This window comes from Carcharhinus amblyrhynchos, chromosome 4 (genome assembly GCF_965287045.1).
Source record: "Carcharhinus amblyrhynchos chromosome 4, sCarAmb.v2.hapA, whole genome shotgun sequence".
In the NCBI taxonomy this organism is placed as follows: domain Eukaryota; kingdom Metazoa; phylum Chordata; class Chondrichthyes; order Carcharhiniformes; family Carcharhinidae; genus Carcharhinus; species Carcharhinus amblyrhynchos.
Genome location: NC_137327.1, coordinates 25,532,762 through 25,558,352, shown reverse-complemented (window position 1 = coordinate 25,558,352; position 25,591 = coordinate 25,532,762). Strand labels below are relative to the sequence as shown.

At 44.4% G+C, this 25,591-nt stretch overlaps 1 protein-coding gene across 1 annotated transcript in view; it reads left to right on the top strand.

Moving 5' to 3' along the window:
• fanca (FA complementation group A) overlaps nucleotides 1-25,591 on the top strand; it is a 101,947-nt gene that overhangs the window by 29,695 nt on the left and 46,661 nt on the right. Inside the window, exons 13-23 of the mRNA XM_080186869.1 lie at nucleotides 726-867; nucleotides 3,392-3,525; nucleotides 9,499-9,609; nucleotides 10,829-10,924; nucleotides 11,162-11,221; nucleotides 11,625-11,713; nucleotides 17,197-17,257; nucleotides 17,412-17,461; nucleotides 19,280-19,356; nucleotides 21,424-21,531; nucleotides 24,683-24,813. Coding sequence (XP_080042995.1) covers nucleotides 726-867; nucleotides 3,392-3,525; nucleotides 9,499-9,609; nucleotides 10,829-10,924; nucleotides 11,162-11,221; nucleotides 11,625-11,713; nucleotides 17,197-17,257; nucleotides 17,412-17,461; nucleotides 19,280-19,356; nucleotides 21,424-21,531; nucleotides 24,683-24,813 — 1,059 coding nt within the window. The remainder of the gene's footprint in view (nucleotides 1-725; nucleotides 868-3,391; nucleotides 3,526-9,498; nucleotides 9,610-10,828; nucleotides 10,925-11,161; nucleotides 11,222-11,624; nucleotides 11,714-17,196; nucleotides 17,258-17,411; nucleotides 17,462-19,279; nucleotides 19,357-21,423; nucleotides 21,532-24,682; nucleotides 24,814-25,591) is intronic.

The window sequence follows — 25,591 nt, the reverse complement described above, 5'->3', positions numbered from 1 at the left end:
ATTAGGTGAGTTGGCCATGCTAAATTCTTCCTCAGTGTCCCCAAACAAACACCGGAGTGCGGTGACTAGGGAATTTTCTCAGTAACTTCATTGCCGTGTTAATGTAGGTGTACTTTGTGACTAATAATTTAACTTTAACTTTCAATTTTGTTAGTTCAGCACACTATCTTCAATCCTCCACAGCTTCCAAAATTTGGCAAGACCTCAGCAGTCAGCACATGTACTGCCTGTTTACAATATGCAGTTCCAGTCACTTTATGACATTGGAAGCTTCTCCTTTTATTTTCTAATACGTAGAATCATATAATCCTACAGTGCAGAAGGAAGCCAATTGGCCGATTGAGACTGCACCGTAGATCTAGCTAGTTCCCCTGACACTAAATATTAACTTAGCATTGCCGATCCACCTAACTCGCACATCTTTGGATGGTGGGAAGAAACCAGAGCACCTGGAGGAAACCCACGCAGAAATGGGGAGAATGTGTGCAAACTCCACACAGACAGTGATCCAAGCTGGGAATTGAACCCCGGCCCCTGGTGCTGTGAGGCAGCAGTGCTAACTGCTGTGCTGCCACATATCCCATCTCTTTTCCCTTGTACCACTAGACCACGTCCCCCCCCCCTCTCCGAGTGTAATGAATTCTTGCAATGTTGTACTTCTCCTTGACCCTCTCACCTTTTTAGATTAATAACATGCTTTGTTATGCATTCCTGCTCTCGTGCAGCTGTTTGTAGTGTTCAGCGCAGAGGAACTGGTAACTCACTTTCAGCAAGTTCTGGAGACCCATGAGGTTAACTGGCAGAATGTGCTATCCTGTGCTTCTACGCTGCTGGTGTGCCAACCACAGACCCAACAGCATTTGAAAGGTATGAAATAATAGATAAGAGGATGGTGACATGAATTCGTTTCAGAAGCAATAAAATATTGTACCGTTAAATGTGTATCTCCCCTGGTCTTGCTCATGACTATTCCGAGCTACATTTCTTCTAACAGGCCAAGAGACTTGGAGTAAAAAGCACAAGTGAGTATTTATTTTTGGAATATTACTTTTTTTTTAAAGATTACAGTGCACCAACTCAAGAGAAAGTAAGAACAGCAGTAGCTACATTACTTTTTACTTTCAATGTAAAGGGGCACTGAAGTTACCATGTGGAGGATTTTGACATAATATCAATCAGTCGATTAATTGAGACTTTGCATATCTTATTATTTATTAGTCACAAGTAAGGCTTACATTAACACTGCAGTGAAGTTACTGTGAAATTCCCCTAGTCGTCACAATCCAGTGCCTGTTCGAGTCAATACACCTAACTAGCATGTCCTTCAGATGGTGGGAGGAAACTGGAGCACCTGGAGGAAACCCCCACAGACACAGGGAGAACGTGCAGACTCCACACAGAGAGTGACCCAAGCCAGGAATCGAACCCTGGTGCTGTGAGGCAGCTGTGCTAACCTGAATGTAGTTACTGCTTTGTATGTCTCTAATGTCTTTTTATTGCTCATTCTCTCCTATTCCTGTCACTTTCTCTTCTCTTCCTCTTCCAACTCCCCGCTTTAACTTTTCACATTGCTCCTCTGTATATGGACTAGCATTCACCTTTTGTCACTGTCAAGTGGAGGTAATTAGTTGGTTTCAAAATTTAACTTTTTTGAAAACGGCAGTAATGAATGAAAATAGCGCACTCTCTCTCTCTCTCTCTTGTCTTGCTGTCACTTTTCACTGTTCCTTAGCTTAATCCACTGTGGAAGTTTATGGAACGTAAAACAAAAGCTACAATAGATGTGTGATCACAATTCCTTACAACCATTCAATTGCTTTTTGCATAAGAGAACACACTCAGTATAAATTTTAGTTGTGGAAATCTTCTGAAATTTTTTGTTTTTGAAAATTATTTGAAGAAAAGCAACTGAGGTAAATGTTCTGAGAGATATGTAAATAAATCTCATCAATACAGCGGATAGAAGTGCACTGGTTTGTCCTGAGAAATTAGCTACACAATATCTGTATCACATGTAGACCTGACCATTCAATGTCAGCTCATCGAGTCACAGTTCTGGCAAAACATATTAAACCCAATCTAGGCTTTTGCGAAAGGTGGGAATCATGTAAAAAAAACATTAATTAAAGCGTTAAAAGGCAGCTCAGTGGATTATATTAAAATGATATACTGAAATATATATTTTTAAAAATTTCAATGCACAAATTCTTATTTGAGACAGTTACTGAGAAAGATTATTCTTTTAAATCAGTGTTTTGGCCAGTTTACAGATTGTTTAGCTCCGTGTACTTCATTTACATGAGCAACCACGATGTGACAAGTCTTCCCCCTACAAGAGTAATACATATTGCAAATATGGAATGTGTTCAATAAACATGTACATCTAATATATTTACTAGATTATAGATGGATTAGAAAGTGCTAACATATTTCAGATGGATGGGTGCAGTTGTTTGTTTTGTGACAGTTCATTTTACATTTCTAATTGGAAAGTGGGAAGTCTTGTGGTACGGTGTGTAGGGTTCCTGACTCTGTGCCAGAGCTCCAGGTTCAACTTCCATTCCAAGACTTGAAGGACAAGGAAGGCGCGCTCATAATGCGGCCAAACACATTGGGCACTATTTTACCATTTTGATTCTAAGTGCTGGGCGGACCTGAAACTGGGAGTGTTTCAGAACTGACTTTTAGACCCGTTCTCAGGAGCCCCCATACACACTCTGCCTGAAAAAAATAGGAGCATGGAACTTATCCAGTCGATGGGGATTCAGGACCTGCCCCCTTGCCCCGCCTATGGTGGAGGTTGTGGCACTGTGGGTCAGACCTGACTTCAGGCACAGAATTGACGAAGAAAAATATGAACAATCTGTGATCTTCTTTCTTATCCTTTCCGTCATTTTTCTGCCCATCTGTTCACTACCCATATCACTCATATGCTTATCCATATTAATCAATTTGTAACAGCAGATGAACCTATTAGCATACAATTTCAGTTATCTGTTGATATTATCTATTGTTATTCCCAGTGGACACATGTCCCATTCTTAACTCCAAAGATGGAATATGTTCCGATGGAAATTTCTATAACTGTGTTTTATATTTTAAAATGGACACTCTCAAGATGGCTGCCAAGAGTCAGGTAACCTTTGAATATTCAACACTGACCATCTCAAGCTACTGGAAAGTTCTAATTGAATCGCCCTGTGTGGAGGTCTTCCCCTGGAATGGACATACCAAAAAATTGTCATCCAAGAAAGAGAACTGAAAGGCATTTTTCAGTGATGGCTAAAAGATTCAGATGTTCCTCATTAGCGACAAATAGTTTAATTACTCCTAGTTATTAATTTAATCAGGTCAGATTTTGAACTCTCTACAATTTCTCATGTCTTTCCAGAACTGCTGGCGAGATTGCTGATAAATTCTTTTGAGAATTACGAGTTGGAGAGTATCATCACCGCTTTCCTGCTGGCACGCCAAGCTGCACTAGAGGGACCAGCTGTTTTCATCAGCTACTCTGAATGGTTCAAGGTAAGATTGGACATTTGAACAAATATAGCAATCTGGAATCTTGTTCACTGCCTCTTTTAAGTAGGTCCTTTTCGCTTCCCTGAGTGAATATGCAACCACAGCAAAGTAAGTGCTCGGGGTATCCGTTTATTCATTCAGGCTGGCAACTCTTGAAATATTTACTGACGTTAGTTGACAGAATCTCAATTGGCACCTGAGGAGCTTTCATCATAGTTGAACTACTAATAATTTTAACATTTTGAACAGAGAAGAGAAAATCAGTCTCAAGTGGCTAATTATAATTAAATAGAGGTAACTATAAAGACACGAGGGAGGAGCTGGCCAGAGTTGATTGGAACGGGAGCCTAGCAGGGAAGACAGTGGAACAGCAATGGCAGGAGTTCTTGGCAGTTATTTGGGAGACGCAACAGAAATTCATCCCAAGGAGGAGGAAACATGATAAAGGGAGGACAAGGCATTCATAGCTGAGGGAAGTCAAGGACAACAAAAAAGCAAAAGATAAAGAATACAAAGTGGTGAGGATTAGTGGGAAGCCAGAGGATTGGAAGCCTTTAAAAGCGAGCAGAGGACAATTAAAAAAACAATAAGGGGGGAGAAGATGAAACGTGAGTGTAAGCCAGCTCGTAATATAAAAGAAGATAGGAGGAGTTCTTTTCAATATATAAAAGGTAAGAGAGGCAAAAATAGCCATTAGATCACTGGGAAATGAGGCTGGAGAAGTAATAATAGAAAACAAAGCAATGGCAGAGGAACTGAATAGCTACAATGCATTTGTCTTCACGGTGGAAGACACCAGTGGGATGCCAGAGCTCCAGGAAAGTCAGGGGACACAGGTGAGAAATGGCCATCACTAAGGAGAAGGTTCTGGGGAAACAAAGGTGTGAAGGTGGATAAATCACCTGGACAGGATGGACTTACAGAATTCTAAAAGAGATAGCTGAGGAAATTGTGGAGGCGTTGGTGGTGATCTTTCAGGAATCACTGGAGGCAGGGAGGGTATCAGGGAACTGAAAGTAGCTAATGTAACACTGCTGTTTAAGAAAGGAGGGAGTCAGCAGATGGGAAATGATAGGCCATAATTTGAAAGGAGCAAACCCCTCCACATATTGCCAGCAGCTGCAACTGTGGCCTGGCAGCCATCATGAGTCTTTGGAGTGGGTGGAAAGGTCCTTCTTAGAGATGAGTGAGGACTCCCCAAAATTAACAGTGATGAAGAAAGAAGAAAATAATGGCACTAAAAATGACAAACCCTGAGGCTACAACCTTCCAAAGTTCACTTGATTGGCAAAACGTATATTTAGATTGTAAAATTCCACTCTTTAAAGAAGTTGAGAGATGGCAATCAGGATTTATAGACCAGTCAGCCTAATGTTGGTTGTCAGAAAATCATTAAATTCTATAATAAAAGAAAAAAGCTGGAATTTTATCCCCCACCTGCCATGGGAATCGGAGCAGGTTAAGAGTGGACAATGGGAAGATCTGTTGACCTTGGGCAGGATTTTACAGTTTCGGGATGAGCGAGGCCGTAACATCCCATCTACAGTAACAGAATAGCTTGGAAAATTCCAGTTGATCAGTAAGAGCTAACTGGTCACGATTTTTGAGATAGCAGAGTTTCCCTTCCCGCCATCATAAAGGTCAGCAGAGAACACATCCCCACCGATCCTGTCTGCTCCCGCAACAGTTTCACACTCCAACACACATTACCTGGTTGGAGACAGTTATAAGGAAGACCATAAAGCCTAATGGAATACTGGAATTTATATTCAGAGTATTATAATATTTGGGGCTTAGGAATCATGCTTCAGCTCCAGTGTGAGACCACACTGGAGTACTGTGAGCAGATCTGGGCACCACACCTTCATAAAGATATATTGGCCTTGCCTTGGAGAGGACATAGATTTACCAGAACCTGGGCTCCAAGGGTTAGATTACAAAAAGAAACAGTAAGAAGTCTAACACCAGGTTAAAGTCCAAAAAGTTTATTTGGTGGCACGAGCTTTCAGAGCGTTGCTCCTTCATCAGGTGAGTGGACAAAATGCCTCAGGGGTCAGTGCTGTAGAGACCAGTGCTTTAAGACAGAGATAGATAGGTTCTTGTTTAATAAGGGGGTCAAGGGTTATGGGGAAAAGGCAGGAGAATGGGGATGAGAAAATTATCAGCCATGATCGAATGACAGAGCAGACTTGATGGGCCGAATGGCCTAATTCTGCTCCTATGTCTTATGGTCTTAAGGTAGCCTTATGGGGAAAAGCAATTGAGTACTAACTTTGGACAAGATATTCTGAAACCTGGATGGGGTCACTGATCATTTTAAGATGAGTACCTCACATTTCCCTCACAATGTCATTGCATCATTTTACTTTCTAATGACCTGCATTCCCCTCCGAGCCGCTCACCATCCTGTTGCTGGGTTAAAACCCTGGAACTTTTTCCCTAACAGCACATTGTGTGTACCTGCACCACATGGACCACAGCACAACAGCAAGTCATCACCACCTTCTCCAGGGGCAACTGAGGATGGGTAATAAATGCTGGACTAGCCAGTGATAATCATATCCCGTGACATAATTTTTTAAAATATAAACTTTTTCAGGTTTTTCCTCAATTTGTTTATTGTACAGTAAATGCTTTGGCTAAATTTCTATCCCATGCTCTGGGCCTGTTGTTCTTACATGGAGACAAGATTAATTTCATTTTCTCCCTTATTTGTTCAACTACTAGAAAGAATAAAGGAAGGGAATATTAGGATAGACTGACTTTTTGAAATAATCTTAACTTTCTAATATCTACATTTTAATCTTTGGCTGCCCATCATCCAAGACCTCAGTTTTAGGGCAGCCGGGTGGCACAGTAGTTTGTACTGCTGCCTCACAGCGCCAGGGATCTGGGTTCAACTCCTGGCTTGGGTAACTGTCGGTGTGGAGTCTGCACATTCTCCCCATTACTGCATGGCCTTCCTCCACGATCTGAATGGTTAGGTGCATTGGCTGTGCTAAGTTCTCCCTCAGTGTACCCAGACAGGCGCTGGAGTGTGGTGGCTCGGACATTTTCACAGTAACTTCATTGCAGTGTAAGCCTACTTGTGACTAATAAATAAATTAAATAAATAAACTAAATTGCATAGATATTTAGCAAGTCCTGTTTAGATATTTCCGTGTCTAACAGCAGGGTTAATAGCTGGCTGAATGAACAGTGGGGCTTATTCATTACTCATGAATTTATCTTTCAAATCTATTCTTTGAGTTGCTATTACTAGCCGTGCATGTCTATTCGTGGCAATAATTTAAATAACTCCATAATTAAGAAGGAACTACTCTATTGGATTTAACCACCGTTCTGAGATGGCATCTAGGTTTCAGTTTAAAACTAAAATTAAACGAGAAGTGAGGTCACCTCTTTCTCCCTGTTCTTTCCATAGTAAATGCCAGTGTGATTTCAGATTACCCACATTAATTACACTGAAGGCAAAACAAATTCTTGAAGAGTGGAACGACTTGTACACATTTCCCTTTGCCCGCTGTGATTGCCAACCGGATATTGGATTACCTGCCTGTTAACCTCTCATTTGCTGCATACAGTTGCATCTTGCTCCAGCTACTGACCTGTCCTGGGATGAGTCAGCCTCTAAATGATGCTGGAAAAGTATGCGCAGTGTTTATTTAGCTAGATTCTGGCCAGTCAGACAGAGGGCCATTATTTTCATTTTTTTTCATCCTCTTCTTTTCTCATTTAAATCACTCAGCAGTCCCAGCCTTGTATTCGGAGGGTTCTTTGTGTAACTCCCTGTGACGTGTACCTATAATACCAAATACTGTATATAATGCTACTTCTCATCCAAACCTCCTGTAATGAATCCCTCCATGGCGCCACAGTGCCTCAAAGCACCAGGGACCCGGGTTCAATTCTGTCTGTGTGGAGTTTGCACATTCTCCCCGTGTTTGCACAGGTTTCCTCCCACACTCCAAAGATGTGCAGATTTGGATGATTGGCCATGCTAGATTGACCCTAGTGTCAGGGGATTGGCTGGATAAATATGAGGTTACAGGAATAGGGCCTGGGTGGGATTGTGGTCAGTGCAGACTTGATGGGCCGATTGGCCTCCTTCTGCATTATAGGGATTCTGTGATTTTTGCCTGCTTTGTCGTCGTTCCTACAGTGGGTGATCAAAAGTGATGCTGGAGTTCAATTACCTGCTGTGGCTGCTATTTGATTAATTTATGTTCCACCAGTGACTTAAACCTGGAAGCAGCTTTGCACTAGCCAACTGATTCAAGTCCTCTTAATCGGGGGATCGTTGAACTTATTGTTGTTGTCCTGTGCAGCAGATATTCCACAAACTGACATGAAGAGGGTACAGGACGCACAATTGATTTGGAGCAAGTTTTTCTCCTTGATACGAATTTCCTTCTGAGTGATTATCCAGGAGCTGATAAGATTGTTTAAATGAGGGTAAACAGCCTGTGGCATTAGCCTGTGTAAATCTACACCTACTGATGGGAATGGTCAGACCTGTTACCCAGGACTGAGTTTACCGATGACCTTTGAGGGGGTAACGTTAGGTATTACAAATACAGTCAATCTTAGCACCTCAGTGCTTCAGCCATCAAGCATGAGGCTTTAGTAATGAACATTGTAGATAGCTAACTCTAGGATGGAGAATGTCCTGGACCTGCCAGCTCCTGCTCTCTCTCCTGATCCCTCCAATTGCTCATATTCCAGTGGGAATAAGTGGATATCCATTAGGGGGAAAACTAGCTGATTTTTAGTCTTCCCTGACTTGGCTGATTGATGTGCCTGAGATCAGATAGTTGGCACAAACTGAGTATTAAATCTAGCACCTCCTCATCTATATGACTGGTTCTGAACTGACTGGTGCTTTTACAGTGTGTTCTCTGGGCTTCCCTAATAAATTGCTGTGTTTTGAACTTCATTTTACTGTTATATTTAATGTTGGCTATTCACAGGGTCTCTTAACCCTTCCTGTATCTCCACATGTTCAGACAGTCACATGCCCAGCAATTTATATGGATAGTTTCATTACTTGAAAATTACCACTTTATTAAGCTGTATTACTGATTTGTATGCTGATTGATCAGTCAGGAATCATGCAATAGGTTGTACAATTGTACACTATGACCTCTCCAGTCCAGAAATCAGTTGTTCAGGAACACTAGATCATCAGCAATAAATCAGAGCAGGCTCAAACATTCTCTTGATGTCATTGACATTATTTTAGGCAGCACTTTAGGAGCATAAACATGGAAAATACCTTATTTGGGTAAGTGAGAAGATTTTTATTAACTACTAAGTTCTATGTCTAAGTTTATTTGTCACAAATAGGCTTATGTGAACACTGCAATGAAGTTATGTGGAAATCCACTAGTTGCCACACTCTGGCACCCATTCGTGTACACTGAGGGAGAATTTCGCACGGCCAATGCACCTAACTGACATGTCTTTCAGACTGTGGGAGGAAACCAGAGAACCTGGAGGAAACTCACAGAGAGAACATGCAGACAGTGACCCAAGCTGGGAATCGAACCCAGGTCACTGGCGCTGTGAAGGAGCTGTGCTAACCATTGTGCCACCACGCTGCCTTTTATGTTACTTTATGTTGTATCACTATTTCATGTCTTGGGTAAATATTTATATCTATAGTATTTTCCAGTTCAAACACTTGTGGTTAGACATTCTAACATCTTTATATAATGTGGAAAATTTCAAAATCCAGGGCTGATTTGGTTCCAAGCATCCCTGGCTGGAGAGGTTACACTGTGTTCGATTCTAGACGGATGTTGCTGAGCCTCTCTATACAGTCTCTACTGTTTGTAGCTGGATTCCAGTGATAGAGCACTAGAGGATCACTTGGATCCTCAGGGATCTTTTGACACCACTCTGGTACAAAATTGGATGAGCTGCAGAACAAAATAAAAAATAATTCCCAAAACTCTACTCTTCTCCTTTTGTTAGAACTCCTTTGGGTCTGCGAGCGGTTACCATGGCAGCAGCAAGAAGTCCCTAATTTTCCTACTGAAATTCTTGACGGACCTGGTCCCATTTGAAAATGCCCAGTACCTGAAGGTGAGAAGGTTACTCGTGATTGGGGAGCAGTAGCCGGCCTGAAATCTGATTTGAGTATTATTGAATTCTTTGTCCATCTATAGGTATGTTCTGCTGAAGGACACCAAGACAGGGGAACATAGAACATTACAGTGCAGTACAGGCCCTTCGGCCCTTGATGTTGCGCCAATCTGTGAAACCAATCTAAAGCCCATCTAACCTACACTGTTCCAATATCATCCATGTGTTAATCCAATGACCATTTAAATGCCCTTAATGTTGGTGAATCCGCTACTGTTGCAGGCAGGGCATTCCACGCTCTTACTGCTTTCTGAGGGGAGGCAGTGGCACAGTGGTATTGTCACTGTACTCATAATCCAGAGATTTTGGAGACCCAGGTTCGAATCCCCCCCCCACAGCAGATGGCGAAACTTTGAATAATCTATAATTAAAAATCTAAACGATGACCATTGAACAATTGTTGATTTAAAAACCTACCTGGCTCACTGGTGTCCTGCCTGATCTGGCCTGTATACTCCAGATCCACAATAATGTGGTTGACTCTTAAGTACCCTCTGTAATGGCTTTCTAAGCCACTCAGTTAAAGAATAATTAGGATAGAGAGCGAGCTCACTTTCCCAATGGATGGAAGACCTATATGTAAAATGACCATGTTTACCATTTCCTTTGCTATCTAAATAATTAAATGTTACATCAGGGGTTAAACAAAATTCCTTATTGCTCCTTTATATGAAAGTGCAACAGCATCGACAATACTTTGTCTCTGTCCTTGGATGAGGGGATTGTCTGATGAGGGCAGATTGAGTAGACTGGACCTGTATTCCCTAGAGTTTAAAAGAATGAGAGATGATTTCACTGAAACATTGAAAGTGACTAAGGCTTGGCAGGGTAAGTGCTGAGAAAAGGAGTTCCCCTGGCTGGGAAATGTAGAACATGGGCTCACAGCCATTTAGGACTGAGATGGGGAGAAATATCTTTGCTCAAAGGGTTGTATGGAATTATCCAGTTGGGAGCATTCCTGATGCTCAGTTATGGAGTCGGAGATTTTTAAAATACTAAGGAAATTAAGAGATAGTGTGGGAAAGTGTAGCTTAGATGAAAATTAGTCATGATCTTATTGAAAAGTGGAACAGGTTTGAGGGTCTGAATGGTTTTCTATGTTCCTATAGTGCTCTCTGCAGTAGGAGCGACACTTTGTAACACTCCCTTCCTTGTACAGGTTCATATCTTACATCCTCCATATGTGGCATCAAAATATCGCGTCCTGCTGCTGGAATATATCTCTCTGGCTAAAACTCGGCTTTCAGACCTTCAGGTTAGTGAAAAGACCAAATGTCTTGAATTGTATGAGAGCTTAACAGGATTGAAATGCAAATCCTGTTTGGTTTCACATAATAAAGAGGCTCTACTAAATGCTGTTTATAATCCATCTATTCCCTAATTACAAAAAATAAATAATAAGAAGGCTACAGATATACATAATTAACGGCACAGCAACTAACCAATCCCAGCCTTTTCATTCCGTCTGAACTCTACACCTTCCTTTTCCTAGGTGTCAATTGAGGAGTTGGGGCTGTATGAGGACCTGTCAACAGCTCATAGTCCCCCTAAGGTCAGTACAGACATTGACAGATATGAGTTTCTTCTGTGTGTCTCTGTGTGTGTGTGTGTGTGTGTGTGTGTGTGTCTCTGCCTGTCTGAGTGTAAGCTGAGAAATTGTCCACTTCTGTTTGTAGCTCTGTTAGCTAATGACTTTGCTTTTAATTTTTATTCCCTGAGAATTGCTTGCTGCGGAACTGAAATCTAGTATTGTATCCATTGTGATATTTTAGATACAAGTCTAGAATTTAATTGGATAATGGACACAATCTTTCATGGATTTATAAGGAGGATAATGAGTTCATTCATGGGGAAAGTTTGGTTTGCTGCACTGAATTTATCTGAATGATTTGAGGTAACAATTGTATATCTGAAAAGAAATGTTTGACTAGTTTTGTTTCAACTCCTTTCTGTAGCCCCAGTGTCAAGCCACGCAGGATGTGGAGAGAGCTATTCTAATATTTGAAAACAGTGGAAAAATCCCAGCTAGTGTAATGGAAGCAAGGTAAACCATGCTCAGTTTCCAAGTAGTGAAATCTACTCTGGGGGATTTGATTTATCTGTGTAACACTTGCCGGTTTTATGTAGACTTGTATTGCAAATGTTTATTGAAAAGTTAGAAATCTCCAAACTCGCCTTGTTCAAGACCTGCTGCTCCATTGGCCCGATTCACATTAATCTACACAACACACACTACCCCTGCCTGACCCCCGCACTGACATTGTAACTAGCTCTCTCTCTTCAGCTGCCATCTTAACAAACTATTATCACGGTGTACAAGTCCACAGATCCCTGAAGGTGGCAGCACAGGTAGATAGGTAGTGAAGAAGCCATGCTTGCCTTCATTAGCCAGGGCATAGAATACATGAGCAGAGGGAGGGCTTGGTACAATTTTATAAAACATTGCTTAGGCCACAGATGGAGTACAGTGTACAGCTCTGGTCCCCACACTATCGAAATGATGTGATTGCACTGGAGAGGGTGCAGAGGAGATTCACCAGCACGTTACCTGGGGTGGAAAGTTTTAGCAATGAGGAGAAACTTGGATAGGCTAGGTTCGTTATCCCTGGAGCACAGGAGGCTGAGGCAGGGATCTGATGGAGCTATACAAAATTATGAGAGACATAAGGCCGGAATTTTCCCGCCTTGCCGACCCTGGAATTGGGACGGGCAAGGCTCACAGAATGCAATTTGCTGTTGTCATCGGGTGGGATTTTACGAGCCTCATCTGAGCGAGGTTGTAAAATACCGACTATAGAGAGGATAGGTCATAAGGATCATTTCCCGTGGCAGAGGTGTATGAGACTAGGTGGCATAGGTTCAACATGGGAAGTAAGTCGTTTAGAGGGGATCTGACAAAATTTACCCAGAGGGTGGTGGAAATATGGAAAGCGCTGCCTGAGAGGGTGGTGGAGGCAGATACTCACTCAACATTTAAGAAGCATCTGGATGAGGACTTAAATCACAAGGCATAGCAGGGTATAGTCCAAGAGCTGATAAATGGGATTAATATAGATTGATATTTGATGGTTGGCATAGACATTGTGGGCCGAAGGGCCTGTTTCTATGAGACCCTGGGGGGAGTTTTCCCATCCCACATGCCACAGGAATCGTAGTGGGTGAGGGGGCGGATCATACGAAGGTGTTGACCTTGGGTGGGATTTTACAGTTTGGGGTGACTCTGTACTATGCGACTCTTTTGACTTTATGCTCGCACTCCCCTGCTGCCATATTTCACAACTGCATTTCCTTTCCAAAATCTCTGAATGTGTCCGATCATTCCTAAAATCCCTGCTGCGAAATCTACCAAAGCACATAACTTCCCACCCCCCCCAACTAAAGCACATAACCCCACCCCCCCAACTAAAGCACATAACCCCACCCCCCCAACTAAAGCACATAACCCCACCCCCCAACTAAAGCACATAACCCCACCCCCCCAACTAAAGCACATAACCCCACCCCCCCCAACTAAAGCACATAACCCCACCCCCCCCAACTAAAGCACATAACCCCACCCCCCAACTAAAGCACATAACCCCACCCCCCCAACTAAAGCACATAACCCCACCCCCCCAACTAAAGCACATAACCCCACCCCCCCAACTAAAGCACATAACCCCACCCCCCCAACTAAAGCACATAACCCCACCCCCCCAACTAAAGCACATAACCCCACCCCCCCCCCACTAAAGCACAGAGCCCCACCCCCCCAACTAAAGCACATAACCCCACCCCCCCCAACTAAAGCACATAACCCCACCCCCCCAACTAAAGCACAGAGCCCCACCCCCCCCCAACTAAAGCACATAACCCCACCCCCCCCAACTAAAGCACAGAGCCCCACCCCCCCCAACTAAAGCACATAACCCCACCCCCCCCAACTAAAGCACATAACCCCACCCCCCCCAACTAAAGCACATAACCCCACCCCCCCCAACTAAAGCACAGAGCCCCACCCCCCCCAACTAAAGCACAGAACCCCACCCCCCCAACTAAAGCACAGAGCCCCACCCCCCAACTAAAGCACATAACCCCACCCCCCCCAACTAAAGCACAGAGCCCCACCCCCCCCAACTAAAGCACATAACCCCACCCCCCCCAACTAAAGCACAGAACCCCACCCCCCCAACTAAAGCACATAACCCCACCCCCCCCAACTAAAGCACATAACCCCACCCCCCCAACTAAAGCACAGAACCCCACCCCCCCAACTAAAGCACATAACCCCACCCCCCCCAACTAAAGCACATAACCCCACCCCCCAACTAAAGCACAGAACCCCACCCCCCCAACTAAAGCACATAACCCACCCCCCCAACTAAAGCACAGAACCCCACCCCCCCAACTAAAGCACAGAACCCCACCCCCCCAACTAAAGCACATAACCCACCCCCCCCCAACTAAAGCACATAACCCCACCCCCCCCAACTAAAGCACAGAGCCCCACCCCCCCCAACTAAAGCACATAACCCCACCCCCCCCAACTAAAGCACAGAGCCCCACCCCCCCAACTAAAGCACAGAACCCCACCCCCCCCAACTAAAGCACAGAGCCCCACCCCCCCAACTAAAGCACAGAACCCCACCCCCCCCAACTAAAGCACAGAACCCCACCCCCCCAACTAAAGCACAGAGCCCCACCCCCCAACTAAAGCACATAACCCCACCCCCCCCAACTAAGGCACAGAGCCCCACCCCCCCCAACTAAAGCACAGAACCCCACCCCCCCAACTAAAGCACATAACCCCACCCCCCCCAACTAAAGCACATAACCCCACCCCCCCAACTAAAGCACAGAACCCCACCCCCCCAACTAAAGCACATAACCCCACCCCCCCCAACTAAAGCACATAACCCCACCCCCCAACTAAAGCACATAACCCCACCCCCCCAACTAAAGCACATAACCCCACCCCCCCAACTAAAGCACAGAACCCCACCCCCCCAACTAAAGCACATAACCCACCCCCCCAACTAAAGCACAGAACCCCACCCCCCCAACTAAAGCACAGAACCCCACCCCCCCAACTAAAGCACATAACCCACCCCCCCAACTAAAGCACAGAACCCCACCCCCCCAACTAAAGCACATAACCCCACCCCCCCAACTAAAGCACAGAACCCCACCCCCCAACTAAAGCACAGAACCCCACCCCCCCAACTAAAGCACATAACCCCACCCCCCCCAACTAAAGCACAGAACCCCACCCCCCCCAACTAAAGCACAGAACCCCACCCCCCCAACTAAAGCACAGAACCCCACCCCCCCAACTAAAGCACATAACCCCACCCCCCAACTAAAGCACAGAACCCCACCCCCCCCAACTAAAGCACATAACCCCACCCCCCAACTAAAGCACAGAGCCCCACCCCCCCCAACTAAAGCACAGAGCCCCACCCCCCAACTAAAGCACAGAGCCCCACCCCCCCCAACTAAAGCACAGAACCCCACCCCCCCCAACTAAAGCACAGAGCCCCACCCCCCCCAACTAAAGCACAGAACCCCACCCCCCCCAACTAAAGCACAGAGCCCCACCCCCCAACTAAAGCACAGAACTCCACCCCCCCCAACTAAAGCACAGAACCCCACCCCCCAACTAAAGCACAGAGCCCCACCCCCCCCAACCAAAGCACATAACCCCACCCCCCCAACTAAAGCACATAACCCCACCCCCCCCAACTAAAGCACAGAGCCCCACCCCCCCCAACTAAAGCACAGAACTCCCCACCCCCCAACTAAAGCACATAACCCCACCCCCCAACTAAAGCACAGAACCCCACCCCCCCAACTAAAGCACATAACCCACCCCCCCAACTAAAGCACAGAACTCCCCACCCCCCAACTAAAGCACATAACCCCACCCCCCAACTAAAGCACAGAACCCCACCCCCCCAACTAAAGCACATAACCCACCCCCCCAACTAAAGCACAGAACTCCCCACCCCCCAACTAAAGCACATAACCCCACCCCCCAACTAAAGCACAGAACCCCACCCCCCCAACTAAAGCACAGAACTCCCCACCCCCCAACTAAAGCACATAACCCCACCCCCCAACTAAAGTACAGAGCCCCACCCCCCCCAACCAAAGCACAGAACTCCACCCCCCCAACTAAAGCACAGAACCCCACCCCCCCCAACTAAAGCACAGAACTCCACCCCCCCAACTAAAGCACAGAACTCCACCCCCCCAACCAAAGCACACAACCCTACCCTCCCCCCCAACTAAAGCACACAACCCCACCCCCCCAACCAAAGCACACAACCCCACCCCCCCCAACTAAAGCTCACAACCCTAAACCCCCCAACCAAAGACACAGCCCCCCCCAACCAAAGCACACAACCTCTGCCCAACCAAAGCACACACCACCCCTCCATCAACCAAAGTGCACACACACACACAAACACACACACCCCACCACCACCAAAGTCACAGATAGCATCCCCTGATTGTGGCCTTGATACATTTTCCCTCCTTTACTTCTCTACAGCCTTTAATAGCGTTGATCATGTTACACTCCTCCCAATGCCTCACCTCCCTTGGGACTGCTGTTACTTGGTTTCATTCAGCGTTATCTTAGCCAGAGCATGGGCAGCAGTGACTCTCCCCCTACACTCTTAACCTGGGAATGTGAGAATTATCCACTTCCTTTTCCTCATCTACAGGCTGCTCTCGTGACGTCATCTGAACATACGAGGTCAGCTTCCACATAAATATTAATAATACCCAGCTGTACGTCCCAGCCATCTCTCTGAACCCCTGTGCTGCCTCTCTGCTGTCAGACTGCTCTGGATGAGCTGCAGTTCCCTCCATTACAATGTTGGGAAAACTGAGGCTATTATTTTCAGCTCTCATCAGAAAATCATCACATGATTGACTTTAATATCAATCCTGTCGGAATGGCAAAAAAATTAGAATTTAGTTTTTACAAAGATAATATCAATTTATTAAAAGATATGTGACCATGAAGGTATTGCAGTGTCACAAAATCAAAATTGGCTTATTACTTTCCTTAACAAAGGAATGCTCCCACTTTACCTTCTCCGGTCTGTGTGTGACTCCAGTCCCAACCACTGCGGTTGAGTCTTACCTGTCCTCTGAAATGACCCAGCAAACCATTCCGTTATGTCAAGTCATTATCGGGACAACATGAGGAAGGCAATAGTTGCTGCCCTTGCCAATATCCCAGAGTGAATGATATTTTTTTAAAAAACCTGCTTTTCAAAAACATTTTTTGTTCCTTATTCAGAAGTTGGGATCTCCAATTTGAAAGCCATATCCATCATTAAACACAAATTTCCCATCCCGTAACGGGCGGGATGGAAAATTCAGCAGATCATCCGCTGACCTCGAGCGGGAATTTCTTGGGGCACAAACTGCTGGAAATTCCTGCCCAATGTTTTATTCTTAATCACTAGAAGTAAACAGATTTTCTAAACGATTCCGATTGTGCAATCAGTATACATTTTCTTTTTCTTTTTCCAGTATTTTCCGAAGGCCGTATTATTTGACAAGGTTTTTGCCTGCTCTGCTTGCCCCGCGTGTGGTTAGTATTCCTGATATTTTGATGTTAATGGTTGAACACACTGTGAGCAAAAGGATATCATAAAATTGTCACAATTGATGTGTCTTGTTTTATAAAGTGAAATGCCAGCTGCTTCAGTGTTAATGCCTGTGACTTGCTGTGTTGTTACCTACAGCTGCCTGTCTCCCAGGATTCATGCATGGTCTTAATTGACTCTCTGAAAAAGTAAGTGACCATCTCAAACCTATAAGTAATGCAGTAAAGTGGCATGGCGATTAGCACTGCTGCTTCACAGCACCAAGGACCCGGGTTCGATTCCCGGCCTGGGTCACTGTCTGTGTGCATGTTCTCCCCGTGTCTGCATGGGTTTCATCCGGAAGCTCCAGTTTCCCCCCACAGTCCGAAAGTCGTGCTGGTTAGGTGCACTGACCCGAACAGGCATTGGACTGTGGCAACTAGGAGAATTTCACAGTAACTTCATTGCAGTGTTAATGTAAGCTGACTTGTGACACTAATAAATAAACTTTAAAGAAAAATGTAGTTTCAAATTTTCAAAAGGCGTTAGCACTGCTGAATAAAAACTAACTTTGGTTTGAGTCCAAAGCACAAAGCTGTCTACAGTTTAGTGTTAAATGAGAAACTCACTCGGGGGCCATCAAGCTAACTGGTGTGGAAATTTCACATTTGGAGGAAAGGGAACCTTCTCTCAGGCTGGGACTAGAATTTTGTTTAGTCAAGAATAAAGGAATCTCTGACCATCAAATAGATATAGTATCGAAGGGCTTTGTATTTATCTTTTATTTCCATATATGTCAGCTACCTCGATTGCTTTAGAATGGGAGAGACAAAGTGCTCTGGAAGGAAATTATATAGAGATATGGGGCAAAGATTATGGAGATCTGGAGAGTGTTAGTTTCAATAATTATGTTGAGGAAAAATGAGTCTGAAGTGAGCCTGTACCTTAAACCAGGTTTCATTTTCCAGACGGCAAAGTCACAAATTCTCCCAGTTCCTCCCAAACACCCTCGTTGCATTGAGTTTACCACTCAGAAACATGCTATTTAGCCTATCCAGGCTATGCAAGCATTTATGCCTCGTACAAGTCTCTCTGCGTCCCTCTTCATCTAACTTTATCAGCATATCCTTCTATTCCTTGATTGTCATACTCATCACATTTTCTCTAAATGTATCTCTGTTGATTGTCTCAGCTACTCTGTGTGATAGCAAATTTCACATTCCAACTAGTCTCTGGACAAAGACCTTTCTTCTGATTTTGCTACTGGATTTATTAATGACTACCTTTATATATATGCCTGTTAGTTCTAACCTGCCTCACAAGTACAAACACTTCTTTTCGTTTCCTTATGAAACCATTTCATTTCCATAAACAGCTCTATCGGGTCAGCCTCTCTTTACTAGGGAAAAGAGCCCAACCTGTTTGGTCTTTCCTGAAGCTCAGTAACAAACTCAATGTGTCCTAGAAGCCAGATTAAACTGTATGGGAAGCAACTAACTGAAGCTATTTGTTATATTAGTCCCAAGTAAAATTTATGGTGGCTTCCCCCAAAGAGTCTGTTTGAGACAATTAATGAGAACCAAGAATAAAAACATTGGGCGGGATATACCGAGCGACGAAGGGCCTGTTTCCCGGGCTGATTTTGTTCTTTGTTCTTTGACTTGCTCACTGTTTCATGGCGGCAGGATTTGGCCTGTTATTGGCTGGCAGTGGGATCTTTTGCTTCTACCATTGTCAAAGGGGTTTCCTGTTAAATACACTGCTCGCTGCTGGAAAACCTGCAGTGGGATCTGGAAGATCCCGCCAGCACAAATGGCTGGAAAGTTCTGGCCACTGTGCGCCTCTATCTCCCGAGCCGGCACAAGAATATTGCGTCAACGGCTGCCCCCCCCACTGTTCATTATGTACAACACTTATTATTCTGCTGTCATGATGAAGCAAGCGTTGCAGTTAAGAACATTTTGTATCGCTCTGTCAGGTGGGTTTATGACTCTTACTTGAGTTTTTTCTCCTTTTGTTTCTACCAGAGTAGATAAAATACCAGACAGCATGTATTCAAGTTACGTTCACGCATGTGAAAGAGAGAGACAACGTCTGCTTGAAGGTTAGGACTTTACAGCGAATGCGTGTGTGTGTTGTCTATAAAATGTATTTTGAGCCTTCACGTGTGCTGTGAAGGTCATGTTATGTAACTTGCTCATTTCAGTGAATGTTACTTCTCTGTCCCACTGTACTGCATCTGAAATTATCTTGTTATTGCATCTGTAAATGGCTGTTTGTCGTAGATGATTTAAAAATAAACTCTCTTGTGCTTTGACCCCTGTTGCTCTGTTTCCAAAGTATTCTCAGCTTTTTGCCTCCTTTGCTTCTCGTTCCCGTTTCCCAGATATTGGCGTTGAACTGCTTCAAAGCACGGTGTCATCCGAATCAAATACATCTCGTAATAATCAGACCTCCCTCATTCTCAAATTCAGAAACCCACATACCATTCCTCCCTCTTAACAATACTATCTCCTCCCTCTGATCTGCAGTTTCATTTGCTCCAACATTAATGGACTCGAGCTGAACTGCTTCCTGTCCAAAAAGCATAAAAATGCTGGAAATACCCAGCACCTCAGGCTGTATGCATGGAGAGAGAGAAACCGAGTTAACGTTTCAGTTTGACCTTTCATTGGAACTCAAAGTAATTCTGTTTCTCCCTGTAGTAACTCAGGAAGCCAACTGGAAAGGAATGGTGTTTTATTTTATAAAGAGAGAGTTCAACCACAACCCTGTGTTGCATGTATACAAATTCCAGCCAGAATAGTGCACCCACTCAGGGGCCTGCTTTATAAAGTTCTCCGGATACAAGTTCTACCTGTTTATTATCTATCACCATGGGAACTTGTATTCTAAGAGTCCCACTGGAGGTTAATCAGGGATTCCCCATATAGGTTCTGGGGGTTATCACTCTTCCGCCAAAGGTGCTGCCTGGTTTGCTAAGTATTTCCAGCATTTTGTTTTTATTTCAGATTTCTAGCATCTGCAGTATTTTGTATTCATGCTTCTGTTCTGCAGCGCCCACTAAATACAGCAGCCGAAGAGCCACAATGAAGCAGTGAATCTCGCTGGGTCATTGATACATTCTCCCCAGTGCCCCACCATGCAACAGTTTTACCCCCCTCCCCAACCACTGCTCAGTCAAACATTCCAACCATTTACACATCTGGAATGCACACACTACTCATCCATGCATTAGACCCTTGTACATCTGTCCTTCCTCTTTCAAAATTAGATGACAACTTGTCAATTATAGCCCTGTATCCAACACCCCCTCCCCACCCCCCATTTCCAGTAGCAGCAATTTAATACCAAGCAGAGGAAGGGGAGGGAGGCTGAGTCAGAGAGAGGGATAGTGGAAGGATGTAAAGTTTTTTTTGGAAAGTTTGTTTATTAGTGTCACAAGTAGGCTTACATTAACACTGCAATGAAGTTACTGTGAAAATCCCTTAGTTGTCACACTCTGGTGCCTATTTGGGTACACTGAGGGAGAATTTAGCATGGCCAATGCACCTGACTAGCACATCTTTGAACTGTAGGAGGAAACTGGAGAACCCAGAGGAAACCCACGCAGACATGGGGAGAACATGCAGACTCCTCATAGACAGTGACCCAAGTCGGGAATCGAACCCGGCTCGCTGGCACCGTGAGGCAGCAGTGTTAATCACCATGCCATTGTGCCGATAAAGAATGGAGGATAAGGGCAATATTACAATGACCTCAATTCCTACTTCACTCCCATTTGTGAACAAATTTATTCCCCCTTTTCCCTCCTCTTTCTCTCCATCCTCCCACCTTATCCTTGCCTTTCCTTGTGTACCTCTCCTTCCTGCTTCAACTCCTTCACACTCTCCTGCCAGCTCTCTACTCACTGTCTCCCACTTCCCCTTCTCCTTGGGGCTCTCCATTGCCTCCCTCTTCATTCTTCCTTCCTCGCTGCACCTTGTCTGAAAAGCATCGGCAAATGAAAGGTCTTTTTAACTAAATGGTTATGTCTGCTGTTAAATTGCATGTCAGTATGTTGATCTTTTATTTTCACGGTAGTTTGGTTAGAATTCCAAACGTTGAAATCGATATTAAAAGAACTTGGAAGATGACATAGATCTTTATCAGTTTCTTGTTTTCAAAGCAGATATTTCTGAGTCTGAGGAGGTGCAGCAGCCGATGGAGCCGATCGCAGTCCTGACGACTGCTCTCGAAGAGCTGAACAGAGTGGTTACTAATCCAGGCAATAGTGACGGTATGAGTAGCAGATTAATTGAATGACCCGGTCTTGAACAATGGAGATCGGTCTCACTGAATTCATTCACACCCCCAGCCTCTGTGCATCTGCTTTCAAAGCTGATAACATTTGTAATTTTAACAGGGCATTTGGCAACACAATAAATTGGGGGATGGAAGGAAGCAAATTGGTTGTTTATTCTTGGCCTTCTCCTGTTCCTGAAATATCCTCCAATCATCCGGTATTCCATTAAACAATTTTGGATTGCACTTTTTAAATGTAGTGGGAAGAATTGTGTGTGCCCGTGACCTGAAGTGCTATTCCAGCAGGAGTACAACTCCTGGTAGGATTGGTCAAAGGGTAGGATTGGTCTCTTCGTTACTCCCCGAAGAACATTGTGTGTTAGGCTAACAAGCTCTCCACGTAAACATGCCTTTCGTTGCCTGGACAGTCCAGTGAAAAATTTAAGGGGGTGATTTTATCTTCTCGTCCCGCCCATTGGTGGGGGGGGTGAACCAATAAGATCATGCAGGAGGCAAAAAATTGAGTTCGTGCCCAAATTCTTACCTCTCGTGATCTTACCGGGCCCAGAATTCTGGCGTGATCAGCCTCACGCCCAAAAAGGGCATAAAGCTGATTTAAATATATTTTAAATAGAATTGAAATATAATTAGTGAGCCCGGGATGCTATCGTCTGGGCTCACTTGCCTTAGTGTGAAGGTCGTCACTGGCGAGAATCCTCGTATGGCCCCAATCAATGAGGACCAGGCGTGATGAGCTTGCCGGTAGGACAGGAGGCCATTGAGGCCGCCCCAGGAGGTCAGGGGCAGTGGGGGCATTGACCCTTGGGCAGTGCCACACTGGCTCCTTGGCACTGCCAAAGGGGCAGGGTCTGAGGGTATGGGGCATGTTGGGGGCCATGATGGGAGCATGGCCAAGGGGTGCTGGGAGAGCTGTGCAATCTATAACCAGATCGGGGGAGGGGTGGTGTCCAGGTGCGATTGAGTGGACTAGGGATGGGAGGTTTAGGCAGCGATTGACCAAGTTGGGGGTGGGAGATTTGGGGCAGTGATCCATCGACCCAGGGTGTATGATTGGACAGGGAGGCCAGCAATCCATGGTGGGGGGGAGGTGTATATGGGGAGGGTGCCTGACTGATCTCTCCCTGGTCTGTTCAACTGCGCCCTCTGGTGTGAGCAGCCGGCCCTCTGGTGAACCTGAGCCGTACCCCCTCGCCCTGCTGACAGGAAACAGATTAAGTGAAAAAAATGCGTGATGTAAATTTGCATTTTCAAATTCGCCCAAAAATTATATCGGAAGCTCTCCTGTTTCTACCCTCGTTTGGCATTTAGATTTTTTTGGTAAGGTCGGCCACAATGTTACAGATGTAAAGTATGTCTATAAAGAAGAAAGAAGCTGCATGTGTATAGCACACTTCATATTTTCAGGGCATCTCAAAGTCCTTTCCAACCTGTTAAATATATTTGAAATGTAGTCATTGTTGGACACGTCGGAAGCATAGCAAAATGCAACAAACAGCAATGGGATAATGGCCAAATCATTTGTTTTTCATTTATGTCAACTGAGGCATAAACATTGGTCAGGGCAATGGGGAGAATTCCCCCGCTTTCCTTTTGGAAGGATAACATTGAATCTTTTTCATCCACCTGAGAGAGTGGACAGGTCTCAGCTTTCTAAAAGACTGAACCTTAGACAGTGCATGATCAGAGTATTGACCTAGACTACCCAGGTGTCAGCCATGGCCCAGTTGGTAGCACTCTTGCTTCTGAGTCATAAGGTTGAGAGTTCAAATCCCACCCCTGGAACCTGAAAGAAACCTAGCGAGACAATCCTCCAGTGCAATGTTGAGGAAGTACAGCTGTGCCATTGTTCAGCTAGATGAGGGTGGGCGGATGAACTTTCTCTGGTAAGTGTAAAAGATCCCATGACACTATTTCAAAGAAGATCAGGGGAGTTATCCCTGGTGTCCTTGCCAATATTTATCCCTCAGTCAACATCACAAAAACAAATTATCTAGTCTTAATCAAATGCTGTTTGGGGGAGCTTGTGTCTTCAGGGTATATTTTATTGTTTGGGAAGTGCTTTGGGATGTCCCGAGGTCATGAAAGGCGCTACCTGAATGCAAATCTTTCTTGAACAACCTTCCGATTGAGAAATAGGAATTGTACCCACTGACTCTCAGCTGATAACCTGGAGTCTGATATTTGGAATTTATATTAGAATGTGTCGTGGTTCCCCAGGACGACAACTGATTTTAGCCGATTGGAACAGAGAGTCTGAGTCTTAATCCTCCAAGCAGTAGACTTTATTTTCCAGCACAAGACAATAAAGCTGGGATGTCCGGAACAATCCGACGAACTGTTCGCTTACAGTCTTTTTATGCTCACTACAACTCCATACCTCAAGATCCTTATCTTACTTTTAAGGCTGACCTTGTTTAGCCACCATTGTTTTTGGGCCTACCATTTATCTATCTTGTTTGAGATTGGTCACTCATTGGTGCATCTCTTTGCTTCTTGAAGCCATGGTAGTTATGACTTTTGCCCTTATCTAGACAATTCTGCTTACACAATAATCATGGTTTAGCTAACTCAGGCCGAATAGTGAAGAAAAACATGCTTACTTTATTCTCTCCTTTTTGCTACAGTCACGTATTAGGTTGGGCGACTGGACAGTGTCCATTGTTCCCCCGAGTGGCTATTGTTTACATTCATTGATTATGAGTGATTGCTGTACTAACTACATTGGGTAACATACATTGATTATATTGGTTACATCTCGTCTAGTCATGCTGGTCTGATTACTATACTAATTACATTAGGTAACATACATTGATTTGATTAATCGTGCTGGTCTCATCACATCTCACATTTTAATCCCATCTCATCGTACACATTTTAATTATAAGTTTCAGAGCAAATTCTCTCACATATGCAAAGAAAGTAATCTTTCCAGGACAGAGGTATTTAAAGAAATTATTTAATACTGTACCCATATTCCATCTCCTACATGCTTATTAATTATGTCAGATGGATCATAAATTAGTTGATGTGAAAATGGATTGTATTTTTTTTACCATCTTTGCTTAAACTGAAAATACAGTGATTTTTACATTTGTCTGTGCTCATGATGTGAACTTTTTTTCTAGTTGTTTCTGCACAGATTGCTGTCATCTCTGGTCACCTGAAAATGATGATAGATGATGATGATAGCATAGCGATGGATCAACCAATCCAATTAGAAACTTCTGTGCATAATTTGGGGCCTCTAGAATTAGAGGTGAGCTTTTTTTTGAAGACCACATTAAACTAATAGTTGAACTGATTTTATATCTTTATCCACTATTGATATGTAAGGTATGGCGTGTGTACACTGTGTTAGATGTACAAACATATGAAAAAATGTTCTTGCATGGCAGGAAGTTATTTTGTTTAATGCGGTGTTTTTTGTGGCGATGCAGACTTACCATATAAATTTATTAATTAGTTACCAATTATTTGATTTGTTTGTTCATGGGATGTGGGCTTTACTGGCTGGGTCAGCATTTATTGCCCATCCCTAATTGCCTTTGAGAGGGTTGTGGTGAGCTGCCTTCTTGAACAACCGAAGTTCATGTGATGTAGGTACACCCACATTGCTGTCAGAAAGAGAATTCCGGGATTTTGACCCAGTGACGATAAAGAAACGATGATATAATTTCAAGTCAGAATGGTGAATGTCTTGGAGGGGAATTTCTAGGTGGTGGTGTTCTCATGTGGGTGCTGTCCTGATCCTTTGGGTGGTGGAGGTCTCAGTTCTGGAAACTGCTGTCAAAGAAGCCTTCTTGAGTTGCTGCGATAGATCTGATGGATGGGCGGCACAGTAGCACAGTGGTTAGCACTGCTGCTTCACAGCTCCAGGGACCTGGGTTCGATTCCCGGCTCAGGTCACTGTCTGTGTGGAGTTTGAACATTCTCTTCATGTCTGCGTGGGTTTCCTCTGGGTGCTCCAGTTTCCTTCAACAGTCCAAAGATGTGCGGGTTAGGCTGATTTGGTCATGCTAAAAATTGCTCCTTAG